This window comes from Conger conger, chromosome 4 (genome assembly GCF_963514075.1).
Source record: "Conger conger chromosome 4, fConCon1.1, whole genome shotgun sequence".
NCBI lineage: Eukaryota > Metazoa > Chordata > Actinopteri > Anguilliformes > Congridae > Conger > Conger conger.
This window is the reverse complement of record NC_083763.1, coordinates 51,131,709-51,156,866: the sequence shown is the minus strand read 5'-3', so window position 1 is coordinate 51,156,866 and position 25,158 is coordinate 51,131,709. Positions and strand designations below refer to the sequence as shown.

At 38.8% G+C, this 25,158-nt stretch overlaps 1 protein-coding gene across 1 annotated transcript in view; it reads right to left on the bottom strand.

Moving 5' to 3' along the window:
- vipr1b (vasoactive intestinal peptide receptor 1b) overlaps positions 1-17,370 on the bottom strand; it is a 31,323-nt gene extending 13,953 nt beyond the window's left edge. The window contains exons 1-2 of the mRNA XM_061239594.1: positions 17,289-17,370; positions 13,402-13,512 (exon numbers count right to left, since the gene is read on the bottom strand). Coding sequence (XP_061095578.1) covers positions 13,402-13,512; positions 17,289-17,361 — 184 coding nt within the window. The 5' untranslated portion in view covers positions 17,362-17,370. The remainder of the gene's footprint in view (positions 1-13,401; positions 13,513-17,288) is intronic.
- Between the last annotated feature and the right edge of the window lie 7,788 nt (positions 17,371-25,158).

The window sequence follows — 25,158 nt, the reverse complement described above, 5'->3', positions numbered from 1 at the left end:
AGCATGCAATATACCATTTAGCACTTTTACCATTAAATATACCATTTAGCACTGTAAGCACTGTAAGGGCAATAAAAAAAAGACATAAAATATATGGAAGGGTTGCAAATATGCCAGAACACAAGTGCATATTATCCCTACAGAAGGAAGATGGCGAGGGAGGCCATAAGAAACCCATGGATCACAGTTTAAGAATTGCAAAGATTATTAGCATCTTGTCAAAAATAAAATGGCACCTCCATACCAACAAACTCTTTGGAAGGGTGGCACAAAGACAGCCCTTATTTGAAGGTGAATGGACTGACCAAGGTGCAACAATTTCTTTATGTATCTCTATACATAAAGCCCCCCCCCCCCCCCCCCGGCTTTACCTTCACCATAAAGCCAATGCTCATTTCTTTCAAAACAGGCTCACCTGCATGAACAAACCATGACAGTCATTTCATTATATGTGTCAACAGCAATAAAAGACCCAAAAAAGAGAAAAAATACAAGTTAATTTGAAAGAGAATTTTATTACACACAGCCAACACATAATTTGTCTCAAGTCTTTTTATTCATATTTCTGTCACTCCAAGGTCTTGGCGTGAGAAAACAACCAAAAACGATATCACACATCATAGAAAGCATAAAATATTTACATAATTATAAGCAGATATTGGAAAACGAAACTGTGCCAAGCATTAAACTATATGCAACTACCGTAATTATACGTATATACGCGCAATAATACTATACACGCAATATATACTGCTAAGACGTGCCTTACTCCACGAACTCATTTCTTGACATAGGCAAACTGGGAAACTCTTTGCAGCTGGACTGCCTACAATCTTGATATGGTATCTGCAGCTCTGATTGATTAGAACCGTGCTTCAAGTGACAGAAAGCTACAAGGATTAATTTATCAATGGAACTCTCCGCTTGGCTCTACAATGTTGTCCTTCAAAGTTATAGATCTTTGCCGCTTTGCTTTGCATTGGTAGCTTTACATTAAACACCACGCAGTTACGCAAAAATCTTAGCTTTTACATTTAAAAACACATTAAGAAACGTTTTGATTAGGAGAGCATTATGAGTGCGTTATTGCCCGGCACCATTCCCGTATGTCTCAGAGGATTAAAACTCTGCTTTTGAATGAATCTTTCCCAACTTTTATGCTGTGTTGTCAGTTCCGAAAGTTACCGGCCAAAGAATGAGTGAGAGTGCGTCATTTGGAAGGAGATGTCATTTGTATTATTAACGTTTGATCAGGAGGAGACCTTTTTTTGCCCGGCACCAACCCAGGTGGCCTCAAAGGGTTAAAGAGGTGCTCCAGGAGCTATTTCATCTCAGCTCATTAAAGGAAGTCCTTAACAGTGGCCTTAGGCCTTAGGCCTTGATTGTGATTGCTCCATCAAACCAGCAATCACGTAAACCAGATGATTACACTGGGCTTTTGCTAATGGCAGCAGTATAGTGTTGGGAGCAAAAACCACAAAAGGAAAGAAACCAAAAGTTCACGGAGGCTAATACTGCTGGACAGCTAAGTGGTTTCCCAGCATCCATTTTGAAGGTGAGCCAGAAGAGTTGTCAATGTCTGGAGCAAAAGATCAAAAACGGAAAACAGCTACTCACATGGACAAAAAGGGGGTAATTCACAAAGTATTCCAAAAGAGTACACCAAATCCTCTCCAGCACAGTACAGACAACATTCCTGACTCACCACTCCCCCAAACTAGAGTGGGCTCAATTTATGACCAATTAATGAGTATGGAATGATCCTAAGGTGTGCTCAAAGGGGCTCAACGTGGTGGGTGTAGCTGCCACTTGTGAAGGGGCGTAGCCAGTCATGTGGAAAGTATATGCCTTCCAGCACTGGTCCCTTCGCTCTGTCGTAATATAATTTGGGTAGGCCATTAAATAGGTTTTCATTAGAGTTATTTCAACTGAATGGGACCCTAAGGAAAAATTTAATGTGATTTCACAGAGAGGTTTGTAAAGGGTATTGTAACCATGTACTCAACACAGTGCGCCCCACCAAACACTAAATCCGAACTGAAACTGAAAATTCCTCCATTTTGCAAAGCAATTTTACATAATGTGTTCTGCATTATTCCCACTTTACCAATGTCTTTGGTGAGTCAAGAGCAAAGTTGCTATCATTGAATTGTATATGTGATTCACAACCTGCAGGGACTTCACTGCATTAGTCTGCAATAGGGAAAGATAATTTAGTGATCCCATTTCTTTGCTCACTGGTTGCTAGCAGAAATCAAAAAGCAGCTTTACAGGTGCGGAACTATAACATTGGTTCAAATATGGATGATGTAGGATAATATGTAGTAGTACAGAAGCCTGATAGCAATTGCATAGAGAAAAAAACTGAGTGGGTTCAAGAGCACTTGTTTGCACTTCCATTTGATCCTTTTGCTACTTCTGAGTATCTGTTGCAAGTATGTACAGTACCATGCCGTCAATGTTATTGAACCCTTATTGACTGGTACAATTGATTCTTAAAAAAAAACAAAACAATGTATACTGTTTGACCTCAATTGATGAGGCACATCACAAGTCTTCACCTGCAATCTGTTCTTGACCAGCCATTTATTCAGCAGAAAACACAATTCAGTGTTAAATGCTTACCACAATTTTACTTTAATATTAGCCTTGCCTTCTCAAGCTCAAAATGTCTATGGTCCGTGTATTATCGAACAATTGCAAAAGATTTCTACTTATGAAAATGGTTCAGTGGTGCTGGTGAAGTTCCTATAATTAAAATTTGTTCCCCATATTACATTTCTGGTTTCTGGCTCCAGTCACATGACATGTACACAGACAAAAATCATTTCACATTAAAATGCATATTAGACAAATGTAAGCTTTTTCCATTCTCAATGAATATGACAGTTTTGTAAGTAAATATAACACATGGCCATTTTGCCACTCAGCATAATCTTCCTGTCATAGCATCAATAGCCTGTACATCCTGCAATCTGCAGTACTCTGATACCCCATTCACATAGAAGCAACGACCACAAAATATCCCGTGTTCACTATTGCTGTGAAAGGGTCAAGCTGGGATCTCCATAACCCGGGACCGTGAGCCTGGTCTTGACATGGGAATTAGACGGGATAACACGGCTGAGCTTTGATATGAAAGGTGGAATCCCAGATTACTTGACACGGGATTAAATCCAGGAACCTCATTAGTCATAGCCGGAGACGCGCTAGTAGCCTGTATATTGATATCGAACAGTCGTCTCATTTAATTCAGCACATTAAAGAACAGAATTCCCCTGCTTTTAGAATTGATTAGTGCGCAAAATATACATATTTTCCCCTCACTGCACTGGTAATATTCTTGTTCTTGGAGAGAGTAGCCTATATGTTGTTAAAACATAAAACTAATGCATAGAAAGATGCTAGATGCATATTACATAGTCTTATCGCTTGACTATATGATACTTTTCTTTAAAAAAACGTCATTTCACACCCACCAGGTACAATAATTCAATATTTCTCATCTGGCAATGCTGGTTATGTTTGTCTCCCTCAAAGCATTGTGGCTGTCGCTATCATCAGGTTGAGATGTAATCAATGTTACACTCAGGCAAGAAATACTCTTTCTGTATTTCACAAATTCACCATGCAAAAAGAAACAAGAAACAACTAGATCAGGTTTTAGCTTAAGGTCAATGTAATTCCTCTTTAGTAAGCAACCGAAAGACTCCCTCTCACTCATAAATTCCGCACTTCTCAATAGCAAAAATGCTTGAACATGATATTACCACATGAAGAACATAGATATTATACCGTAATTATTGGCTTACATTAGGTGACTGCATAGCTTAAAGGAAAGAAATCCTATTAATTTTAAGATTGCCTGAGAAAAATATACCAGATCATGTGAACTGTCCACTATTGAATCTCCGATAAACTAAACTGTCCATGATCATATTATTTTAGGCATTTATTAACCTATATTGCAAAAAGCCTACAGATAAATTCACGGGAGCTTAACGTCCACTTTTAATGATTTCAAGATGGGACATCCCTGTTCACCAGTGCCTTATATGGAAGTAAACTTGCAGACCAGGGAAAGTCCAGGGTCTGGTGAAAACGGGACATTCCCGGGACCATCCTGCGGTGTGAATGGGTCAAACGCGAGTTGATCCCAGGTTCAATATCCTGTGTATATCCTGGGTTTTCTGTGAGAAAGGGGTATGAGAGAACAGCTGGCACAGTGATTGTGGACCTCCTGACAAAGAATTAGCTTTTTGGCTGCTTGTGAATCCATTTAAGGGCCCAGAGGGGTAGAGTACACAATAGAACCTATTAAGCTATTTCACACAAGGCATTCCAATAAAGAGGGTTTTTTAAAACATGGGTATGGCTTAATGGGGGCTGCTACAGTATGTGTACTAAGTCTACTGACCCTGACAGAATATCCAGTCAAATGTTACAAATACCACGTCTACAATGTGACTACAAATACAATGCCTTCAATGTGATTTTCAAATTAGTTCAGACTTCATTTTAATCCATTAAATCCATCATGTTGCCTAAATGAACTTCCCCTTTTAAACAATGGAAGGTTATGTGTAATTCACAACACAACTACAGTAAGAACTATGGTTAAAACAAAAATATGTCCATTATTTGGTCTTGCTTAGACTTTGGTGGGTTATATTCTCTTTTAAAGTACTGTTACATTACAAAACTGCCTTTTCTATTATTTTTACAAATTCCATTGCAGTCAATTTAGTAGGTTATACTGTACATATTCCAACAAAACAAAACAAAACTGTGCAACAGTGCAATAGCGCAAAATTAACCCTTTAACTGGCAGTGCAGCCAGACATCTTTGCTCATTAAAACTCCACTGGCTGAGTTGGAGGTATGGGTGGAAAAACACATGGCGGGACTTTTACTTTTTAAAAATCTTTTTCTGACCCCTGGACTTCTGAATCTCTGCTGTTAAATAAAGATACTTCAGTATCAAATAACTGATCATTCTTTGCCACTTTAAGGACTGATCTAGTGTTTTCATGCACTATGAATTCTAAGTACAGTTAAACAAAAATTCATTATCTAAATGTGATTCCTTCCCAAATGATTCCTTTTTGCTGAATCTTACTGCACCTGATTTATCCTTTGCATTTCCCTCTGCTTCTCATTTGTAACAAAACAAAAAAAGGCTATTTACATTAAAAACAATACAAAGCGCTCTCATTGCGTAAGCTTGATAATGGAATTAGTTACATTTCGAGATTGCACATTTACTCAAGCCAAATGATAAATGAATAGAAAATGAAAAGTTTCAGTGTGAAGATTAAATTTATTAAATTCATGGATGCTTGCTATGATGTAGACTTCAAGGGGGGCGAATAACATTTATTCTCAGCCATCAGAGGACATTCATGGCAAATGGCATATCTTTGGCTCTATTCTCAAAACCACAGCTCAATTTGCTTAATAACTATATAACTATGTATAGCTGGAGGTCAGTGCTTGGTTAATTGTCTGGTGATATATCAAAGCCCAATTTGTGTGCTGCAATCATTTTAAAACACTCTTATGGATCTTTAGTGCTATGCCAGAAGTCATCCATCTTCCTGATGAGGCATTGGTTGATTTAATGTCTGTACACATTAAATACTGAGTTTCAGTGGCAGCACCCCATCACCTCTGTGATAAAATGCAAGTTTTTTGTCCACTTGACTAATGACTGCTTGTCAAATTAAGTACAGGGGTGTGACTGAGGGATAATTTGGAATTATTTAACAGCCACATATTTCAAAGCACATAAGACTCCAAGACAAATATATAAGATCTCCAACTAGCTGTAACTATATTCCAGAGATGCATGTGTGTATTTCTGTTTCATATAGTCCTCAGGATGCTCCAAGGATCATAAACCATGATTGTTCCTTCTTCTTTCTCGCTATCAAGTACCAGTGCCCGAAGACACACATCCTCACCTCCTGTTTCCGGGCTGCAGTAGAGGAGGTATTTCCACTGGCAGATTATGGATGGTCCTTTGATAATGCCATCAAAAACAGAAACTCCTGGCTAGAACACAAAGCCTAGTTTTATGAAAGCAAACAGTAAATGCATTTGGGGAAGGTTGTGATGTAAGAAAGCCAGAGAATCAACTGCTGTAAGCAGACCTCCGGAGCTCTGTACACATCAGTGGGCAGGAGGAGTAAGGAATGATAAACAGTGAGCTCCATAATGTTTGGAACAAAGACATATTTTTGTGCTGGATTTGGCCCTGATTTGTCCTCCACTTTAGATTCTTCAGACTTTAGATTCGTAATCAAACAATTCACATGTCACAGGTTAAAGTACAGATTCTCCTCAGCTATTGTTGAAGGGTATTTTCATACATTTCCTTTTTACCATGTAGAAATGACAGCACTTTTCATATTCCCCCCATTTCAGGACGGCATTATTATTATGTGAAATGACTTCAATTCAATGAGTTCAATTGCCCCCTTAGTGCAGATATAAAACAACGTTCACTATCTAATCTTGATTCTAGGCTTTTGAATGGCTGTGTCTGTTACTGGCCACTGTCTGTTATTGGCCACTGTGCACTCGTGCAAATGAAAGTCAATGAACCCATTATGAGGCTGAGCAAAAAGGAAAAACAGTCAGAGACATAGGCCAAACCTTAGGCATACCAAAATGTTTGTGCAGCTGTTTGTTACATCATTAAGAAGAAAGAGAGCACTGGTCAGTAATCACAAAAGGGCCTGGTAGGCCAAGAAAGACCTCAATAGTTGATGATAAAAGAATTCTCACCATAATGACGAAAAACCTATAGACAGATCAGAAATACTCTTCAGGAGGTGGACATGGTTGTATCAGTGACTACTGTCTGCAGAATACCTCCTGTACATAATTACAGAGGCTACTCTGCAAGAAGCAAACCACTAGTTAGCCGCAAAACAGGATGACCAGGTGACAGTCTGCAAAGTACCTAAAAGAGCCTGCAGAGTTTAGGAAAAAGGACTTGTGAACAGATGAAACTAAGATTCACTTGTATCAGAGTGATGGCACAAGCAAAGTGTGGAGGCTCTTCCCAAGATCCCCCCTCATCTGTGAAAAATGGGGGTGGGGGGTTTGGAATGTATGGCTGCCACAGGTAGATCATGTAACTGTTGACAGCAGCAGCAAAATGAATTCTGTACTTACTATACAATATTTACAGCAGACTCTGTCTCTGCACCAAAAATGCACCAGTTGTCAATTAAAACAATACATATGTCAAGATAGGAAAAAGTGGAAGTGGACCAGAGGTGATATTGAATTTAGCCAGAGGATGTTTATCCATGTGGTATCACTTAGATACACTCAGAATCAATCGCTTCACCTCAAGTAAATCAGTACAGTGACACCTGTTCACCTCCAAAGACAAGGAAGGCAGAACCAAGAATATATATTGGGGCTATTCTTGGTGCGTAGCCTGGGAGGAGGTCGTATCTGTCCTAATGGCCCCCAAGTGGCCACTAAGCCGTGATCCTCAAATATTGGTGATAGCATAACAGACATCCCACACTTTCAGACAGGATTTCACAAGTTAAATTCCTGACCTATAAGTGGACCAGCTATTAGATATGGGATTGTGCTAACAAGTAGTACACACTTTGCAGAGTACATGGGCCTCTATGACTTGGGGGGGGGGGGGCTGTTCACACAGATGGCACATGTTTAAGCCAAGGAGTGTATATCCAAAGTGAATCCTGAGTGCCTCACCTGCACATCTAATAACTTACTGATGGAGGAAATAACCCGCAGCACTCAAATTGTTCATGCAGGCAGTTAATGCTGTCTGCAAAGGTACTTAAGAGTTAACAGGGGATAACATCCATGTCAGACAATGGAAGTGCAAAAAAGTAGCCCAAGATGCTTTCATACAGAGACACAGATTGGTGCTCAACAGCCAGAATACACACTAACAGAATCCTTACCCAGAATTTAAAATGGCAAGCTCGCCAGATAAGGTATGGAATGCATGGAAGCAATGGCTGCATTATGTGAAGGGTATGACCTTTTCAACTATCCCATGCCCTCTGACATATTAGAGGTTCTCAACCAGACTAGACTCCCCACGAGCACTCCACCACCTCCACCTGTACTAATGCATAATTGTTAATCTGCAATTTATTTACACATCTATGTGTCATGTGGGAGGTAATACCCGTTGTTACCAGCAGAGGGCCGAGGATCATTGTTTGCACCTGTTCCTCATTGGCGTTAGGGGAATTACCTCCCAGGAGCATATTTAAGCTCAGTACTGACTATCCTTCAGTGCTTGTGTGTCAACTGTTCGCTCTTGCGCCAAGCCGGTAAGCACAAGGTAGACTCTGTCAGTCTTTTGTAGTCAGGTACTGTGCTGGTGGTTGCAAACAAAAAAAACTTAAAAAGGTAAGGAAGGCGTTCCGCTGGTATTGTGTTCGCTGGCGCCTTCCTCAAAGGTTTTGGTTTTGGTTTTTCTTTCTTTTGACTCGTGTGAGTCAGTGGTTGGGGGACGTTGTCCCCTGGTATGTATTTTGGTTTGAGTTTTCTTCCCGAGCTGCGCCTCGAGGGTTTTATTTTCTCGTGCCTAGCTTTTTTTACGCTAGGTTGTATTTTCTTTTCGGCGGTCCCGGTCTGCTACCGTCAGTGCTGTGTGTCAAGCACATATTTGGTTTTGAGTTGAGGTGTTTTATTTTCCCAGCCGTTTTTGGCTTAATTTCTGTTATCATTCTAATTCGCCTTCGGGTTAGTTTTTGTTCCTCCCTCTGTTCTGGGAGTAGGGGTTATCGCCTTATATTGAGGTTTAGTGGCGAACACGTTTGCGTGCTCGCTTTAAAAGGGTTTCCCCTTTAGTCGCTACTGGCTCTCCGCTCAACCCCATCCTCACACTATGAGCTTCAACAAATAGTTAATAGTCATATAATTTGTCCACTCATTACCAAATGACCAAACATTTCAGTGATTTCAATTATGAACTCAAAGATGATTAATACAATTGCTAAATACAAATTAAGAACAAAAAAATGATTTGGTTTCTTTGGTGTACTCTTTTAGTGTCTTCATGATTGTTATTCAGTGCATTGTTCATTTGGAGCCAGTCAAACTCAAGCCAATATCCCCACCCCCAAATTATGTATGCAGAAACCATCTGGCTGTGTAATCTGTGACAGAGGGCAGGGGGAACGATAAGCCCCTGCAGCTTTTCTTGCCTTCTGATGAATATGTTTTGAATACAGGATTGCGAGAGGAATGCTTTCATCAAGTAGCAAAACAGGAGAGCGACAGAGCAGGCAAGGATTTCACCCTTATTTATCAAGACACTGGCTGCTTAAGCGAGTTAATCACCCAAGAGTGTGTTGTTTCTGAACATTCTTCCCAGCACTGTGCCGTGCAATAAGCGGTACCACACAGCTTGCTGAGTTTTATTCTATTTCTGTCAAACAAATGTAGCATGAAAATACGCTTAGCAAGTGAACCCAGGGTGAAAGAACTGTTCATCCAGTGCAGTTTTAAGGCAATTGTTTAGGTAGAACCTTCCTTTGGCTCTATCTCTCTAAATTTGAACTGGTCCATCATCTCAGCTTACAGTAGACCAGGACAATGTGATGGCAGTTCTGTTTTTGTCTTTGCGATCTAATGGCAGCTTTACCCATCCTACAAGCTACAGCTCAATGTGTACAGTAGTGTGCAAAGACTTGGGCACCCCTGGTCAAAAAGCCTTTTACAAGTGAAACCTGACCTGTAAATGGTACAATGTTAAACATGCCCACATTTCCTCAAATTATAAAGTAAGATTACTTTTTATTGACATTTTTTCATGGTTTCAAAAAAGGAAAATGGTCATGTACAAAAGTTAGGGAACCCTGTCAGTGAGTACTTTGTAATACCGCCTCGGGCAACTATAACAGCTTGTGAATGCTGTGAGTCTTTCACTTCTCGCTTTTGGAATTTTTCCCCATTGTCCTGGCAGAACACCTCTAGCTCAGAAATATTCTCTGGCCTCCTTGCATGTATGGCATGTTTGAGATCTCTCCACAGATTTTCAATAATATGGAATGGTGGCCATTCCAAAATCTTCATCTGTCTTTCTTGGATACTTCGAGGTATGTTTTGGGTCATTGTTTTGCTAGAATACCCAACCTCTCTTAAACTTCAATGCTGGACTGACTTTTCAACATTAGGCTCGAGAAGAAAAAAAAAACAAAAAAAAAAAACATTAGGCTCTAGAATTTATTGATATTTGGTGGAATCCATTCTTTCTTCCACTTGCACAATATTTCCTGTGCCCACAGCAGCCACACAACCCCAAAGCATAATGGATCCACCTCCACGCTTCGCAGTTGGCAAGGTGTTCTTCTCTACAAAGGCTTCACCCTTTTATCTCCAAACATACCTAGTTTGGTGGTGGACAAAAAGTCCAGACCTTCCCTTGACTTCAACTATTCCATTTATCTTCCATTTTCTAATAATGTTTTGGTAGTTTGAAACATTGAGAGAGTTTTTGTAGCTGTTTCCTTCTTGGTGGAAACAAACCATATCATTCTGAAATCCCTGAACAACTGCCCATATTTTTGCATTCCACTATGATATCTTGATATGTTAATAACTGTTGAGGAAGTTTTTAACACATGCAAAGCATGTTGCTATAATACATAAGTGAACACAAACCCATCATTCTTGCATAAATGCAGCATCGCAAACCCCCATGTTTAAACATGCCCTATGTTAGTTTGCGCTTCGGTCTACACATTGGGAATTGTTAAACCTACCCCAATTCTGAAGCAGCACTCTTAATACTCAACAAAAACTGTTGACTTTATCACTCCTGTTAATTTGCTTATTGACATTAAAGTGATACATTAAGATTATTCACTTGTTAGAAACATTTTCAAGGTAAAAATTTCAAATATGTCAGCCTATTTTGGAGGGTTATACAAGCTTCACTACACATACATAATTCATTATGCTGCCCCAGAGCTCTGTTGCCACATTTTCAGACCTTAGAAAAACGAGAGGCTTCCACATCCAGCTTTCACATACTGTATCTTGTCACTAGAAGGACCTTTATAATGGTGCAATTGCAAACAAAGACAATTATATTTTGAAGTAATGTCATTTTACTTCCTTCACTGAGTCAAAAGATGAAGGTTATTCTTAGACAATTCATCAGTATTTTGAATAACCTCATCATTTTATATTAGAATTTCATATATATGTTAATGAGCCCAACTCCCCGACTGTCTCTTTACTTGTTACTCTTTATTCTTTTCAACTGGCAATAAATGATTTAAATTTAGAATAATTGTGTTGTGTCTGGCAACTGGAAGATGCCATGAGAAGATCTTCTAAAACTTGGTAGTTTTCTGTTTCATTGCTTCTTTGATCTGAACTGGGCTTAGAAATACAATTGCCACACAAAATGCTGTACAGAGGGCTTATTTCAATACATTTACTCTCATCATCCAATGTTTTTAATTTAGTAATTAATTTCTTTCTGAAAACTACAGGTGCCAAAATTCATCAAACAAAGTAAAATTGGCAATACAATTGAGACGGGTGCGTAGGGGTTGGACCCAAAATGCTCGACTCAGAAACAATGGTAAAATAAAGTCCCGTCAGGGCTTTATTCGGGACGAATCCCAGGAGCGTAGTCAAAACAAGCAAAGTCCATACACGTAGATCCAGCCAAACAAACAGTAAACAAACAAAAAGCACAGTGCCGAGGGAAGAGGCAAACTCGTAGTCGGTAGACGTGCAGGGAGGTCCGGTAGCAGGAGAGCCGTCAGCGGGGCAGAAGAAAAGGCGGACGGCAGGCAGAGGCGTAGTCATGGGCGAACCGGAAGTCGAAACCATAAAACAATCAGCGAGGCAAAGGTACAAAACGGTAGGCGAGGACGTGGTCAAAAACAAGCGAGGGTCAACAAAACAGAAATCAATAAACAATGGTCGGTAACAGGCTTGGATCGTAACGTGTAATCAATAGTAAATAATGCTCAAGCGTTGCTTTGACGGACAAGAGGCAGACAATTTCGCGAAGAACAGAAGTGCGACTGGGCTATAAATGCAGGTGTAGACAGGTGTAGACAATTAGTTAGAGCGTAGCAAGGAAATGGAAAACAGGTGTGATGGATGACAAATTTAACAAGGTAATTAGTAATCGTTAGTAATAAACCTATCCTGCCCTAGCATTAGTAAATTAGTAAATGACATGCACGAGAAACGTAAGGTGACATGAACACATGATTAGTTTGTTCGTTTCTACCCAATCCTGATCTAGCGTTAGTAGTTTTAGTAAATAGACAAATGGAAACAATTAGGGAGTGAATGACAGAAAGAGAGAGACAGAAAAGGCGGAACGCAAGGTTTGTGGAAAGACATGTAAAAGTGTATGTTTAAACAGCAACCAGTCTCCGTAACAATAAACATAAATCAAAACATAACACAAAACGAAACTAAGACGATAACCACTCAACATAACAAGGTAATATAATCGTAACAAAACATAACTAGACATGACGAGAAAATAAATCGTAACAAGAAATAAACTAAACAACATGACGAACCTAGACTAACATAATACATGATAAGACAATACAAGACTAAGACAAAATGAATAAACATAAAACATGGCGAGACAGACCTGAAACGTGACAACAATTTTACTTGAATTTAGTTAATCTCAGTCTAAAGGAACTATATTGTGTAATGCCATCACTTATGTTTCACTAGAGTATAGAAATAAGGTAACAAGCATGCAAAATCCCATTGTCAACCATCATCATGGGAAAAGCCAAAGAACTGTCAATTCAGAAGACACTGATTGTAACTGACCATCAAAAGTCACCAAGACTTTGATAAATCCCCAGCCTATGACAAACACCCAGCTATAATTATTGCTTGGCTGAAATAATTAATTGATATTCATGCACAAATCAACCCTCATTAAATGTGTGAACTTTAGTAAATTCAATGGAATACATAATCAGCCACACTTATAATATCTCCGCCCTTCATTTGCGCAATCCAAGAGCAAGAGCATGGTTTGTGTGAAGGAAAATTGAAGCACTGGTCATTTTGAGGTTGTTTTAAAATCGGTAACAGTCTCTATGAACCTCCTCTCTCGCTCTCCAATAAATATCGACTAGTCCCTAATTCCTTACTTGGCAATCAATTTTCCAGACACAGTCTCTAGCTTCAGTACTGCTATTAGTGATTTTTGACCTTGACACCTTCACAGTTGCAAATACACATGAGAAAAAAGGCTAACTATGTCTGTTGATACAGTATGGAGTTCTTATAGAGATGCTCCACCTTGCTGTGAAAATTATTTTGTTTCATGCTACCTGAATACAACTGAGCTTAACATCAAAAGAAAGTCATTCAAGTCGTAATTACCCTTATGCTGGTCATTGAAGTAACTGAAGTAGTTTGGACATGATATTGTCACCACTTCTCCAACCCTGGCTGAGGGCCAACAGGTGATGATGTCCCACATTCCTTTACAACCTGCCAAGAGAATAGAAGCGTGGTAGAATACAGATGGCGGATTCAATCAAACATACTTAGAATGATAAAGGGCATCTGCAATTCAATAACCAAAACAAACCTTTCTAAATTTATCTTTGACGCACAGCAATGGGACGTTATCAAACTATGGGCAATTACTGTTGCTAATTTAAAAAAAACATTTCTAATTTTACTAATTTATTGATTCATGAATGAATTATGAAATTATGAAATGAGCACTTTGTGAATCTGTTCTCCGTGCTTACTATTTATTGCTGCAGGAGGTTAAAAAAAAAGATGTCACTTGATGTCAGTAAAATCATGGTAACTACATAAAACATCACCTGGGTTGAATGAGCTCAACCCTGTTGGTGTTCGTAAGATTGCTTCTAAGTCCAATAACATTAGAGAAAATACACCTTTTCCATTGAAAAATTCCAGATATTTCCGAACTGAAAATGTAAGATTTCAGACCATATTACTAACAGCTAGATGTTTATTATGGAAATGCATGATTTCAAGAGCCTACAGCTACAGATGTATGTTACATGTTACATCCTGATGATGTGTGCTATTATGTTGCCAAATAATTGGCATCACTTCATCAGCTGTGTAAATAAGTTTACACAATTTATTTATTCATAGTAAACATTTTGGTTATGCCGGCTGTTCACCATACGCCATCAAAAAACACACTGCTTGTATGATCAATTTATTTTTTATAATTCTGAATTATAATTTTGAATATTCTGGAAACGCAAATATTTTTCGACTTTTCTTTTTCCATACTTATCAAGATCTGGATATTGCCAAAATGAAATTCTGAACTTTTCAATACTGCATAGAAACCCTGAACTGAATTGCTTATTTCTAGGAATGTTGGAAGTGAAGGTCAGAATGGTCAAAGCAAACAAGCTGGTCTGCCCTCCAAGGTTTATATAGGTCGAGTGTGAGTTAATCTCTGCAGTTGACAGAATTGTGACAAGCAAGCAAAGAGGTGTGACAGCAGGACCTTGCAGCCAGAGATGGGATCCAGAGATGACTGGAGCTTTTAGAGCTTACTGTCAAGCACAGTCAAATCAATACTCTATACGGCAGCACCGCAGCCTGTGGCCGTAAGATCAATGTGGGTCAGAAAGTCAGAAATACAGAAAGTGAAATACATGGAAACCTCACAATTGCAGGTACAGTATCAGGACAGAATAACTTAACATCAGAACAGTTCCAGAGCAAGAATTCAGCTTGCTGATTTTTGAAAATGATACTGAAGTGAAATAATTGATCATGTGTAGTGTTTTGTGGTCCATGCGTTCACCACTACCGATGAGATTTAGAAATAATCTGCACAGAGATGAAGGACACACTTCACATAAATGTCCGGTGTCTATATACATCCGGGACCTAAGCCAATTCAATCACACAAGAAGAAAGACAGAAATATGCATTGATAATGTGATGGATGCATTTCAGACAAGCTTTAATTTAATGCCATGGTTTGTGTTTAAGCACAAAGCACACTAAGTTAACAAAGCACACTAAATCCCTAGATGCTGAAAGTATAGTGCCAAGAGAGACAAATGCAAGTCTCAAGTGACAATTTCTCAACTACCCTACTGAACATAACTTACAAAAGTTATACAAACAACAACAACAACAAAGAACTACATGCTCTGAAAACAAGAAAGAAGTTACAGTACATCTCATCTTGAATTTTGATGGACCTTGAGGTGACTACCAGTAAACATGCCTGGTGGCAACTGTTAGTACACAAGGCTGGTGGTGACTGACAGTAAACTTGCCTGGCGGCACAGTAACTGTTAACTAGCAGGTGTTTTTGCTTTCTCCCTCCTGTATTATGCCATGTTTTATTAGCTGTTATGCTGTACAGGACTGCACTGCAAGGTAGGATCAAGCAAGCATGAAGTCTTTTGTTATAAATCTTGCATGTGTTCCCTCAGGCTATAAATCTCAGAACACTATTCTTTCAGGTTTATGTCAGTTTCCAATGCATCAGTAAAGTTTTAGAAGAAGGAAGGGGAATTAGACGTCGGCTGAACAGCATTTGTTTTACAATTTGGTTTAATTCCTGTGGGTTGGAAGACAAAGGAAATCCATACTGGAGAAAAAATGTATGCGATGTTTAATATCCTGCTTCCATCTAGAGTTTCAAAATGATCAAATAATTTCACAGCTTCAGTTGCAGAAAAAATTGCAGCCAAGTGCTAAAGTTCAGCTAATTAAAACAGTTCAGTATTTCAAAAAACTGGACAACACACTCACATATATTATGTATACACATTTATCACCACAATGCTGAATCTAAATGAACTGAAATAGTGACACTGAAGACAACATGACTTGATAGTATTTCAGCGCTCATTGTAACTGAGATAATCAGGTGAGGGCTACACTCTTGACACAGAACAATACCAATACCAATATTTCACAGGAACGATTTGCCATTTTAATAACTGGCTTGTGGCTGATTAGATTTTTTTGGTGAAACTAGTGAGAGGGTGAAACAAAATGTTAGTTCAGTATCCAAGGAATGAATTAGACCTTCACTTCAATGAGATCCCTTTGGATTTATATACCATTAATTCCTTTGGAACACCCCAAGTTATTGCTTCCTTTCATTTGAAAGAATAGCCTTTCAATTTTCCCTCCCAATTGTTGATTAATCTCACTGACACAAGGGAGGAGGTGCATGGGGCTAGCTTATTTCATAGCTCGCTGAAGCTTCAAGAGGCCACAGGCCTTTGAATACACAATGGACTACAGTATGGCGATGAAGCAAATGCAAGCATCTGTTTCGCTTCAGAATACTGACTGGCTGTAATACAAGCTTTCACAGATTTCACATCACACATAATACAAAGGACAGCACCGTGGAGGAAAGTGAGAAGAGGGACTGGCAGTAGAGATAAGGTGTGTGTAATGCTAATAACAGAAATACCTGTATTCCGCCTCCCTTGATATACGGAATCTTTTTTTTTTCATTTGTTAGTCACAATCCGCTAAATTGCAAACCCTTTGCCTTCTTTCTGCTGAGAGTTTGTTGCCTTTCCCCACTGTAAAGGATGTGGATTTTAAATGTACCCCAGTGAAGCAAAGGGCCACAATACAGTTCCCTAGGATTCATCATGTTGACGCATATTCATTATTTATTCCTATTTTGTTTTAAATTATTGCAGTATACCTTTTTTTTAAATAAACATGTGGGGGACACCTTGCTCACCCTGTGGTTCTGTTTGAGCTGTGGAGTTGCTTAGTGAGTTGGACTGGACAAGCCGTATACTGCCATGCTACAAATGTGTTGAGACAAGAGAAGACAAACCTAACCACATTCCATAGGCTATGCTTTGATGGCTCTATTAAACAAAGCCTTCAGAAGAGTGACAAAATACGTTTCAGGGAATTACTTGCCCTGTATTGTAACTTTCATCTGTTCTAGTAGGAATTGCACTAGTGTAAAGGTTTTAATGAGACAATTCAAGTGAAAATGAGTACTAATATTTTCTAGAGAAAGAATTTATCTTTTTCACATCATTCGTAGTAACTGGTTTTAGTGAGATAATTAAAGTGAAAATGAGTACTACTATTTTCTAGAAAAAGAATCCCTCTTCCACATCATTCGAAGCAACTGGATCATTTTCCAGGGTGATTCACAGTGCATTCCTGCCCTGCCAATACATCCTCTCATCTGCAAAGTCAGAGTCACAGAGTGTTTAGGAGTCTGAAAGGGTTTGCTCTGAACCCCTGACAGATGCACTTACCAGAAGTGACGTTTTCCATCTGTGCTTCGCATCTTTCTCTTTCAACTTCAATTTCATTTACAACGTCACACATCTGCACTGACAGGACCTGCAGTGATGAAAAAGGAATGCATTTATGAAAAATACCTTACATACTTGACTGTGATGCTCTTCAAAGTTTGGCCACTGCCAAACTCTTAATTTGGATGTTAATCAAAATTGAAGTGCTCAGCAGACCATTCAAAACAAATATGTGTACACATTTTTTTCTCACTGCTATTTATTTTCTGCATCGTCACAGTCTCCAGTCTGATAATCACAAATCAGATTTAACGAGGGAATAATAGCAAGATTGGTCATACTGTACACATCAACATCTGATGACAAATGTGACCAGCCACTGACACAAAGCATATTCGATAATAGAGAATGAGCAGCGCTAAGATACTGCTGGAGAAGGTCACTACAGTCAGTGATGACAGAATAGGCCTGTAGTGTAGTGGTTAGGGTAAATGACTGGGACACGCAAGGTCAGTGGGTCTAATCCCGGTGTAGCCACAATAAGATCCGCACAGCCGTTGGGCCCTTGAGCAGGGCCCTTAACCCTGCATTGCGCCAGGGGAGGACTGTCTCCTGCTTAGTCTAATCAACTGTATGTTGCTTTGGATAAGAGCGTCTGCCAAATGCCAATAATGTAATGTAATACAATAGGAAATAGGACAGTGAATTGACATAGATATAGGCAAAATGATACCTGAGAGTCCATAACTCACAGTCTAAAACTATTTACAGATTTCATTATACTGTACATTTCAGATGGCTTTATTAGCATAATGATAATAACAATTTATTGCGGATGCTAAGAATAGTATATGCGCCATTGTACTAGGCTATGATATACAGTACATACAGAATAAGCTTTATTTTCTTGTCTTGGCCAGACCCATACCCATTACATCCCACAGGGGTATGTCCTAGGACCTATCCTATTAATTTTATACATGCTCCCCCTCGGGCAAGAGCCTGGATGAAGAAAAACTTGCCGCAACTGAACAGCAATAAAACTGAGGCCCTCCTTTTTGGCACATCCCACCAGCTCTGCCACTCTCCCTTAACCCATCTCACTATTTCTGGATCTCTCCTCCTCAGTCTCCAACCTGGGCATCACATTTGACCCCTCTTTGACCTTCGTCAAAATGCTGTGCAAATCTTCCTTTCACCACCTCAAAAATTTCGCAAAACTCCACCACATTGTCTCCCTGTCCAATGCAGACCAGCTTGTCAACGCCTTTGTCTCCTCAAGGCTGGACTTGAGGAGACAAGTCAGAAAAAATCATTACTTTTACTGCAATGATTCCAGAAAAGAACATCCAGAAGCTCTTTTTCTGCCAAACATGTTGATGGCATGTATGGCAAAAATGTTCAGCAAGGGATATCTTCATGCCACCCTTCCAAAGAGTTTATTGGTATGGAGGTGCCATTTTATGGTTCTTTTTTAGACTTGGTGACCCCATGACACAACCAATCTCTACAATTCTTAAACAGCGATCCTTGGGTTACTTGTGGCCTCCCTCCCCATCTACCTTACCGTCTGTGGGGATAATGTGTACTTGCATCCACTTCCTGGCAGGTTTGCAACCATTCCATGTATTTTACACCTTTTTATTATTGCTCTTACAGTGCTAGGTGGTATTCTTAACCATTTATGTATTTAATTGTATCCATTACCAGCCTCTTCTAAATTGACAATTCTTTGGCTTTTCCCATGCTAATGGGCGACAATGGGATTTTGCATGTTTGTCACCCAACACTTATACTGCAGTGAAACAGGAAGTGATGGAATGGCACATTATAGTTACTTTAGACTGAGATTAAGTAAATTAAGTAAAATTGTATTGATTTTACTGAGAATAAATGCATTGAAATAAAAGTATGTAGATTTCTCATATGTTTTTTAACATATACACTCATTGAGGACTTTATTAGGTAGACCTGGACACCAACCAATTAATGCAAATATTGAATCAGCCAATCATGTGTCAGCAGGTGACAGTAATGCAAATAACCACACATTACAACAGTGGTATGCAGAACAGCCTCTCTGAATACACAATGCATCAAACCTCCAAGTGGATAGGCTACTGCAGCAAAAGACCAATAAGTCAAAAAAAGAAGTCTAATAAACACCTAATAACGTGCTCAGTGAGTGTAGATTGTTGTCTGTTGCATCCTTTTTTCCTCCTTTTTATTTCAAGGGTGCCAATAATTCTGGAGCCCACTGAATAATAATAACAGAGTAAATCAGGAAGGAGGAAAATACCTTTTCATGGCACTATAGATTCTTACTATACAAAATGCAGATTTCACAGTCTATATTTTGAATTCGCACTTGATGACATTTCATGTTTTCATTTTATTGGGGGCAAAGCACCATGTTTATGTAGAAACCATGCAGGTTTTTCCAGAATAAACAGTAATAAAACCTAAAGGGCACATGGATGACTTGCAAAAAGAAGTAGGTCTGTGCTGGGTTATGGGAGGATACCACACACTAAGTGTTCCATAGATGAGACTAGTCACGTTATAATAACAATTGTCAGTGAAATGTTTAAACATTCCAAAAATACCATTTTCAACACAGCTGTTAAACGTGGCAGACACATTTTGCCTTTTGAAAATGAATAACGTTGTCTCTTGGAGCAACCCAGGAGAACTGTAAGATTGCGTGACCACATTATATTTTGTATAAACCATTCCAACAAATGATCACAAAGTCTAAGACGAATTTAAACAGTTTTCATCTTTGCCCTGACTAGGAACATGTAACAAAATCGCTACTGCAAACCAATGAAATACAAACATGTTTTGAATCTGCAGATATATAATATACAGTGCAGTCTGGAAGTATTTGGGCAGTAGTACAATTTCTGTAATTTTTGCCCTTTACTCCAGCACATGGGAATTGAGTGCAGGCTGTCACCTTTAATTTGAAGGTATTTACATCCATATCGGCTGATAGGACTGACATCCCTTTTATTACATTTAAGTAATAAGGACATTTGGCTTCTCAGCTGTTTCTGATTAGTAGGTTGTATTAAATTAGTTGCTTACTGCAGGTACAGTTTAAAAACCTTTCAGTATCTAGTCATGATTCTAGGCCTTTGATTGCCTTTGTAGTATGTTATTGGCGTTTGGTGTAATTGGTGCCAATCTGGTCAATAAAACCATTAAGAGGCTGAGGCCAACTGATACACAGGCCAAAGAATAGGCTTACCAAAATCAACTGTTTGGAATATCACTGTCCAAATACTATTCAACATGGTACACATTTATTTTAAGTATGTAGTTTTTGGTGTAAATGCATGTACAGTACTGCCCATTCCCTCATTCTGTCAGGTCTTACAGATATCACAATGTATACAAATGTAACTTTAGTTGGATGATCATTTGGAGGATAATCACAAATTACTTACCACACTGACATCAATAATAGCACTTTAATATTGTGGAAATACTAACAGAGGAAGCACGTTGCCAATTGCTGTTATCATTGTCTGTAATGTGCCCTTTGGAAGCATTTTGTCAGACCGAGATACAATGCAGGCAAGCACTTAAATCTGTGTACATTGTGTAATATAATCTGTACCCACACTATTTCTAAACTGGTAACTGGAAGTGGGTATTACTGTATTTATGATCACATTTAGAATAGCTGAATCTGACCATTGTCTTTCTACAGGGCTGCAACATATGCAAAACTTGAATTTGCATAAGAGCTGTCAGAGGAATCAAAGCTTTACAATTGTAACAAGTCCTTTGTCACTTTTGAATATTGTATTAGCAGCTTCAAAGGATCTAAGATTTCAGCACTAATTATAATTCGACCAAAATCCTGACAAGCCTTCTGAAAGTATATCTGGATCACAGAAGTACTTTATACTTTTTACTTTGCATAGCTTTCCAAGTGATATGCATGAATCCAATACAGTTGTCAAAGCCCAATACTACAGACTCCATTGACAAAACTTTCTGATTTTTCAGGGGTATGTAGAGCAGAAAATGCATATACTTTTAAGTATATCTTTTATTGGCAATCAACATCTATAATGACTGTGAACTCATATTCATATATGGCATTACAAAACCAATGTTGTATTTTAAATATAATTCAGCTGAAAAATCATCTTGGCAATCTTTTGAAAATGTAAGATGAAACCTTTTGGGCTCAAGGCAAAATGATTCCAGATAAATAATAAAGGTTTCTGTTATAACTGAATCTGATTAATTTTTGCAAAAGATGAAGGGCTTTGGTGTGCTCTAATAATATAAGTGCCTTATTTATTGTCCAACAGTGACATGCAAATCAGGCAGATAGTGGTCGAATGCAGGCAGACGGGAATAACAAAGGTAATCAAGCTTGTAGTAGCGGTCACAGGCAAAAGCACAAACACTGGGCAAACAGGTGTAGCAGAGATAATCCAGTACGTTGTCGAGGTCACAGGCAATTGTCCAAAACCGATAAGGCAGTCCACACAGGCAACGGTGCAGAACGTAATCCAAAAGTCAAAATCCAAGTCCAATCAAAGTCCCATAACAGGAAATCAAATAGATGAATCACACAACAGAATGAAAATCCAAAGAACAGAAGTCGGGGTAGAGCAGAACACGAAACAGGCAGGCAGAGAAACACTGGAAAGAACGGTCGAAACACATTATCTTCCAGAGTAACTGGGAAAACAGACAGGTTAACTGAAATAACGAACAGGTGCGGGGAAACAGGTAACGAGAAACAGGTGAGTGACAGAATTACAGAAAGTGAACTAGGACAACAGACCCGAGAACAATAGGCAGAAAACACAAAACGGTATGACAGGGGAGCCACAAGGCTCTAATCTGCAGCATATGGTAAGAACATTATGATGCAGATCTGTGGGAGTGTATGAGAACGCAGGTGTTTAAGAATCTTTCACACAAACACCTACTGTATAATAACCCATGTAATTATGTTAGCAACTGCCCAGACTGAGTAGCGACAGCCCACATGCCGCAAGAGCTTTCTGAAAGTATTAACTTGAAACAGTAAATTCTGTAGATTTTGGCATGGATTCATGGATTCTACAGAATAAAAGCAGTCTGCATGAAAATCTCCACTCCACTCTTTGAGTGACAAATAAACACAGTGTCGAGCCTGGACTTGAACATCCAAACAAAACATGACCTGGCAAGCTTTACAGCACTTTGACAGCTGTCAATTTGTCCTATCACTGTTTAATTTTCAGTTAACTCATGACCACCTACATTTCATTCTTCTGCTGTCAATTTATTTCACAGATTAACCTGAAATTCTTGTGTATAGTTCACTTGTTAAATATCTTTTTTGAATCGTTTTTGAATCCCTTTTCAGCCTGAGAATACTGCAGCTTATGTGCCAAACCTTTCCTGATAACTTTTAAATGTCATACCTGAAATGCATTTAGTTGCCCTCCTTTGTACTTATTTATGCAGTGTGGCGCCCGGGGCTGTGCACAATACCCTAGCTGTGGCTGGACAGAGGCATCGCATCACATAAATATAACCTTTGATTTATACTTTTTGCTATATATCACAACAGCCTCATTTTCTTTTACTGATAATGCCTGGGACCTGAGACTTCCAGTACTTCCCAAGTCCTTTTTCAAATTGAACTCTTTCTCTTTTTACTTCATCCAAAAGATATGCCGGGCCTAATTCATTTTTCCAGCTTATCAGTGATAACCCACTTCTGAATAACGTCCAAATTGCTTGCTAAACTGTTTGCACTTCTATGTCATCTGAACCTTATGTTGCTACTATTTTGAGCATGTTGGATTTGAAATGAAATAATTGATATGTGGTTAAAGTGAACTGTCAGCTTGCAGCATGTATCTTAACAATCTACCAAACAGTTGATTTTGGCACACCGAATCTTTTGGCTATGGCCTTGATCGATTTATTTGGATTCATAATGGCCTGCTTTACTGGCATTGACACTTCTTTAGTCAAACAACAGCAACAGACTCCAAATGCAAATGCCACGCCAATAATCAACTAAAGACCCTTTGTTAGCTTTATTATCTATGAGCTCATGATGCAAAGTGAGATATCATTCTCAATATTAAACTACACCAAAAAAAGTCATTTGCATTATCTGAAAAATCCTCTTCATATTTCCTCTGTCCTGACAAAAATTCCCTTTTCAGAGAGGGGTAATTATTATTAATGGCCTCCTGTCAAGAATGCTTTATGTTTCCACAGAGTATATAATTTATATTCCAACACAAAGATTATATTTTCAAAATGAGTAACATTCCCACCTCTTTTATTAGTTCTATCATAGCTGATGAGTTTAGAATGTCTCACTTTGGGCATACTTTCAACCTATCATAACCCCTATTAATTGTGACAGTCTCGAGTTCCAAAAATGTGTTTATGCTTCAAACATGTAAATGGACTTGCACATTTTACCTGCACAATCATTCTACCCTTGTACCACTACCAACTTCACTTTATTTGGGATATTTTCACAGATGTTACCACACATTACTGTAGCTTCCATACAGTAATCTCCCTACTTCCTACTCTTAACAGTCCTAAAGTGCTCTTTCCTAAAGGTGGTTTGTAAGACATAAATTCCTGAGAAAACTATCTGCTCCTACTCTTTTGCCATGCAGAACATAATAGCATTAGCTACGCAACTAGCTCCAACATGGGCCGTAACCACTGGATCCACCTTTGCTCTGGAGCTTGCTGACAGGCTCTAGGGGGGTTCTTACCCCAGCACCAGGCTGGCAACACCTCTAATGAATTCATTTCACTTCTTCGAGATTATGTTGCCACCTGGGTGCCCTTTTTTTAACCTGATTAAATTGATAACAAGTCACCACGTCTACTGTGCAAACCTTAGTCTTTGAACAGTCAGAAGTAGAAACCAGGTAAGAACAAGAAACCCTCCATGATGTCATCCAGTTACTTGTAGCCAGGGGAAATATGTGAAAAAAACACCTGGAATCGTATTGTATTATACTGATATTCACTTATGAACGACACACAAAAGCTAGTTTGCAAACTAATACTTCCCTAATTAAGATTTGTTGGCAAGGGCATTGTAAAATGTTACATCCTTACCTATTGATAGATGAGTCCTGTGATCTTGCAGTGAGGTGTGCTATAGACACAGTCTTATGTATTTTAGTTCTTCCTGAGTTTTGAGAACGCTTAGGAAAATATTTTTGTGGGAGGGATTATCTGATTAATATGGATAAAATATGTCAGCTATGGGTGGCCACAGAAAATGTTCTTTATCTGGGCAGCTCTGAAAGCTCTGATACAATATAACTAACTTCAAATTACATTTTTTCTTTGAAATCAGTGGCTTTTATCTGGAGATATTCATACTCTAGCCAGCTACAGCAATTAACCTTGACTGATTAGGCTCTTCCTTTCCGGAAGACAGCACTTTTAACAGGCTGCTTTGGCTTTTCCACTGTGAAAGCTGTTGAAATATCTTTGGATGAATACCCTATTCAATTGTAATCTCTGAAAGAAATAATCTACTATGAGATAGAAGATAAGAGTAGGTGTGGAGGCAATAAATTAGCATGCTATATGTCTCTTCCTTTTCAGGATGGCTGGAATAGGTCTGAAAATGCTTTGCCAAGCTTGTGAAAGGCGTGGCAGGACTCATTTAAGGTTACGAGAAAGATCAGCTTAACTCATGAGCTGAAACGGCTTATGTCAGAAGAATTATAAATGTAAAGTGACATAATTTTCCTAGTTCATCTTCATAAATTAAATAGTTGAATGATTTAATTTAGTGGAACAAAATCCATCCATGAGCACTGATTAGCCATATAAATATGTCAACCAATAAATA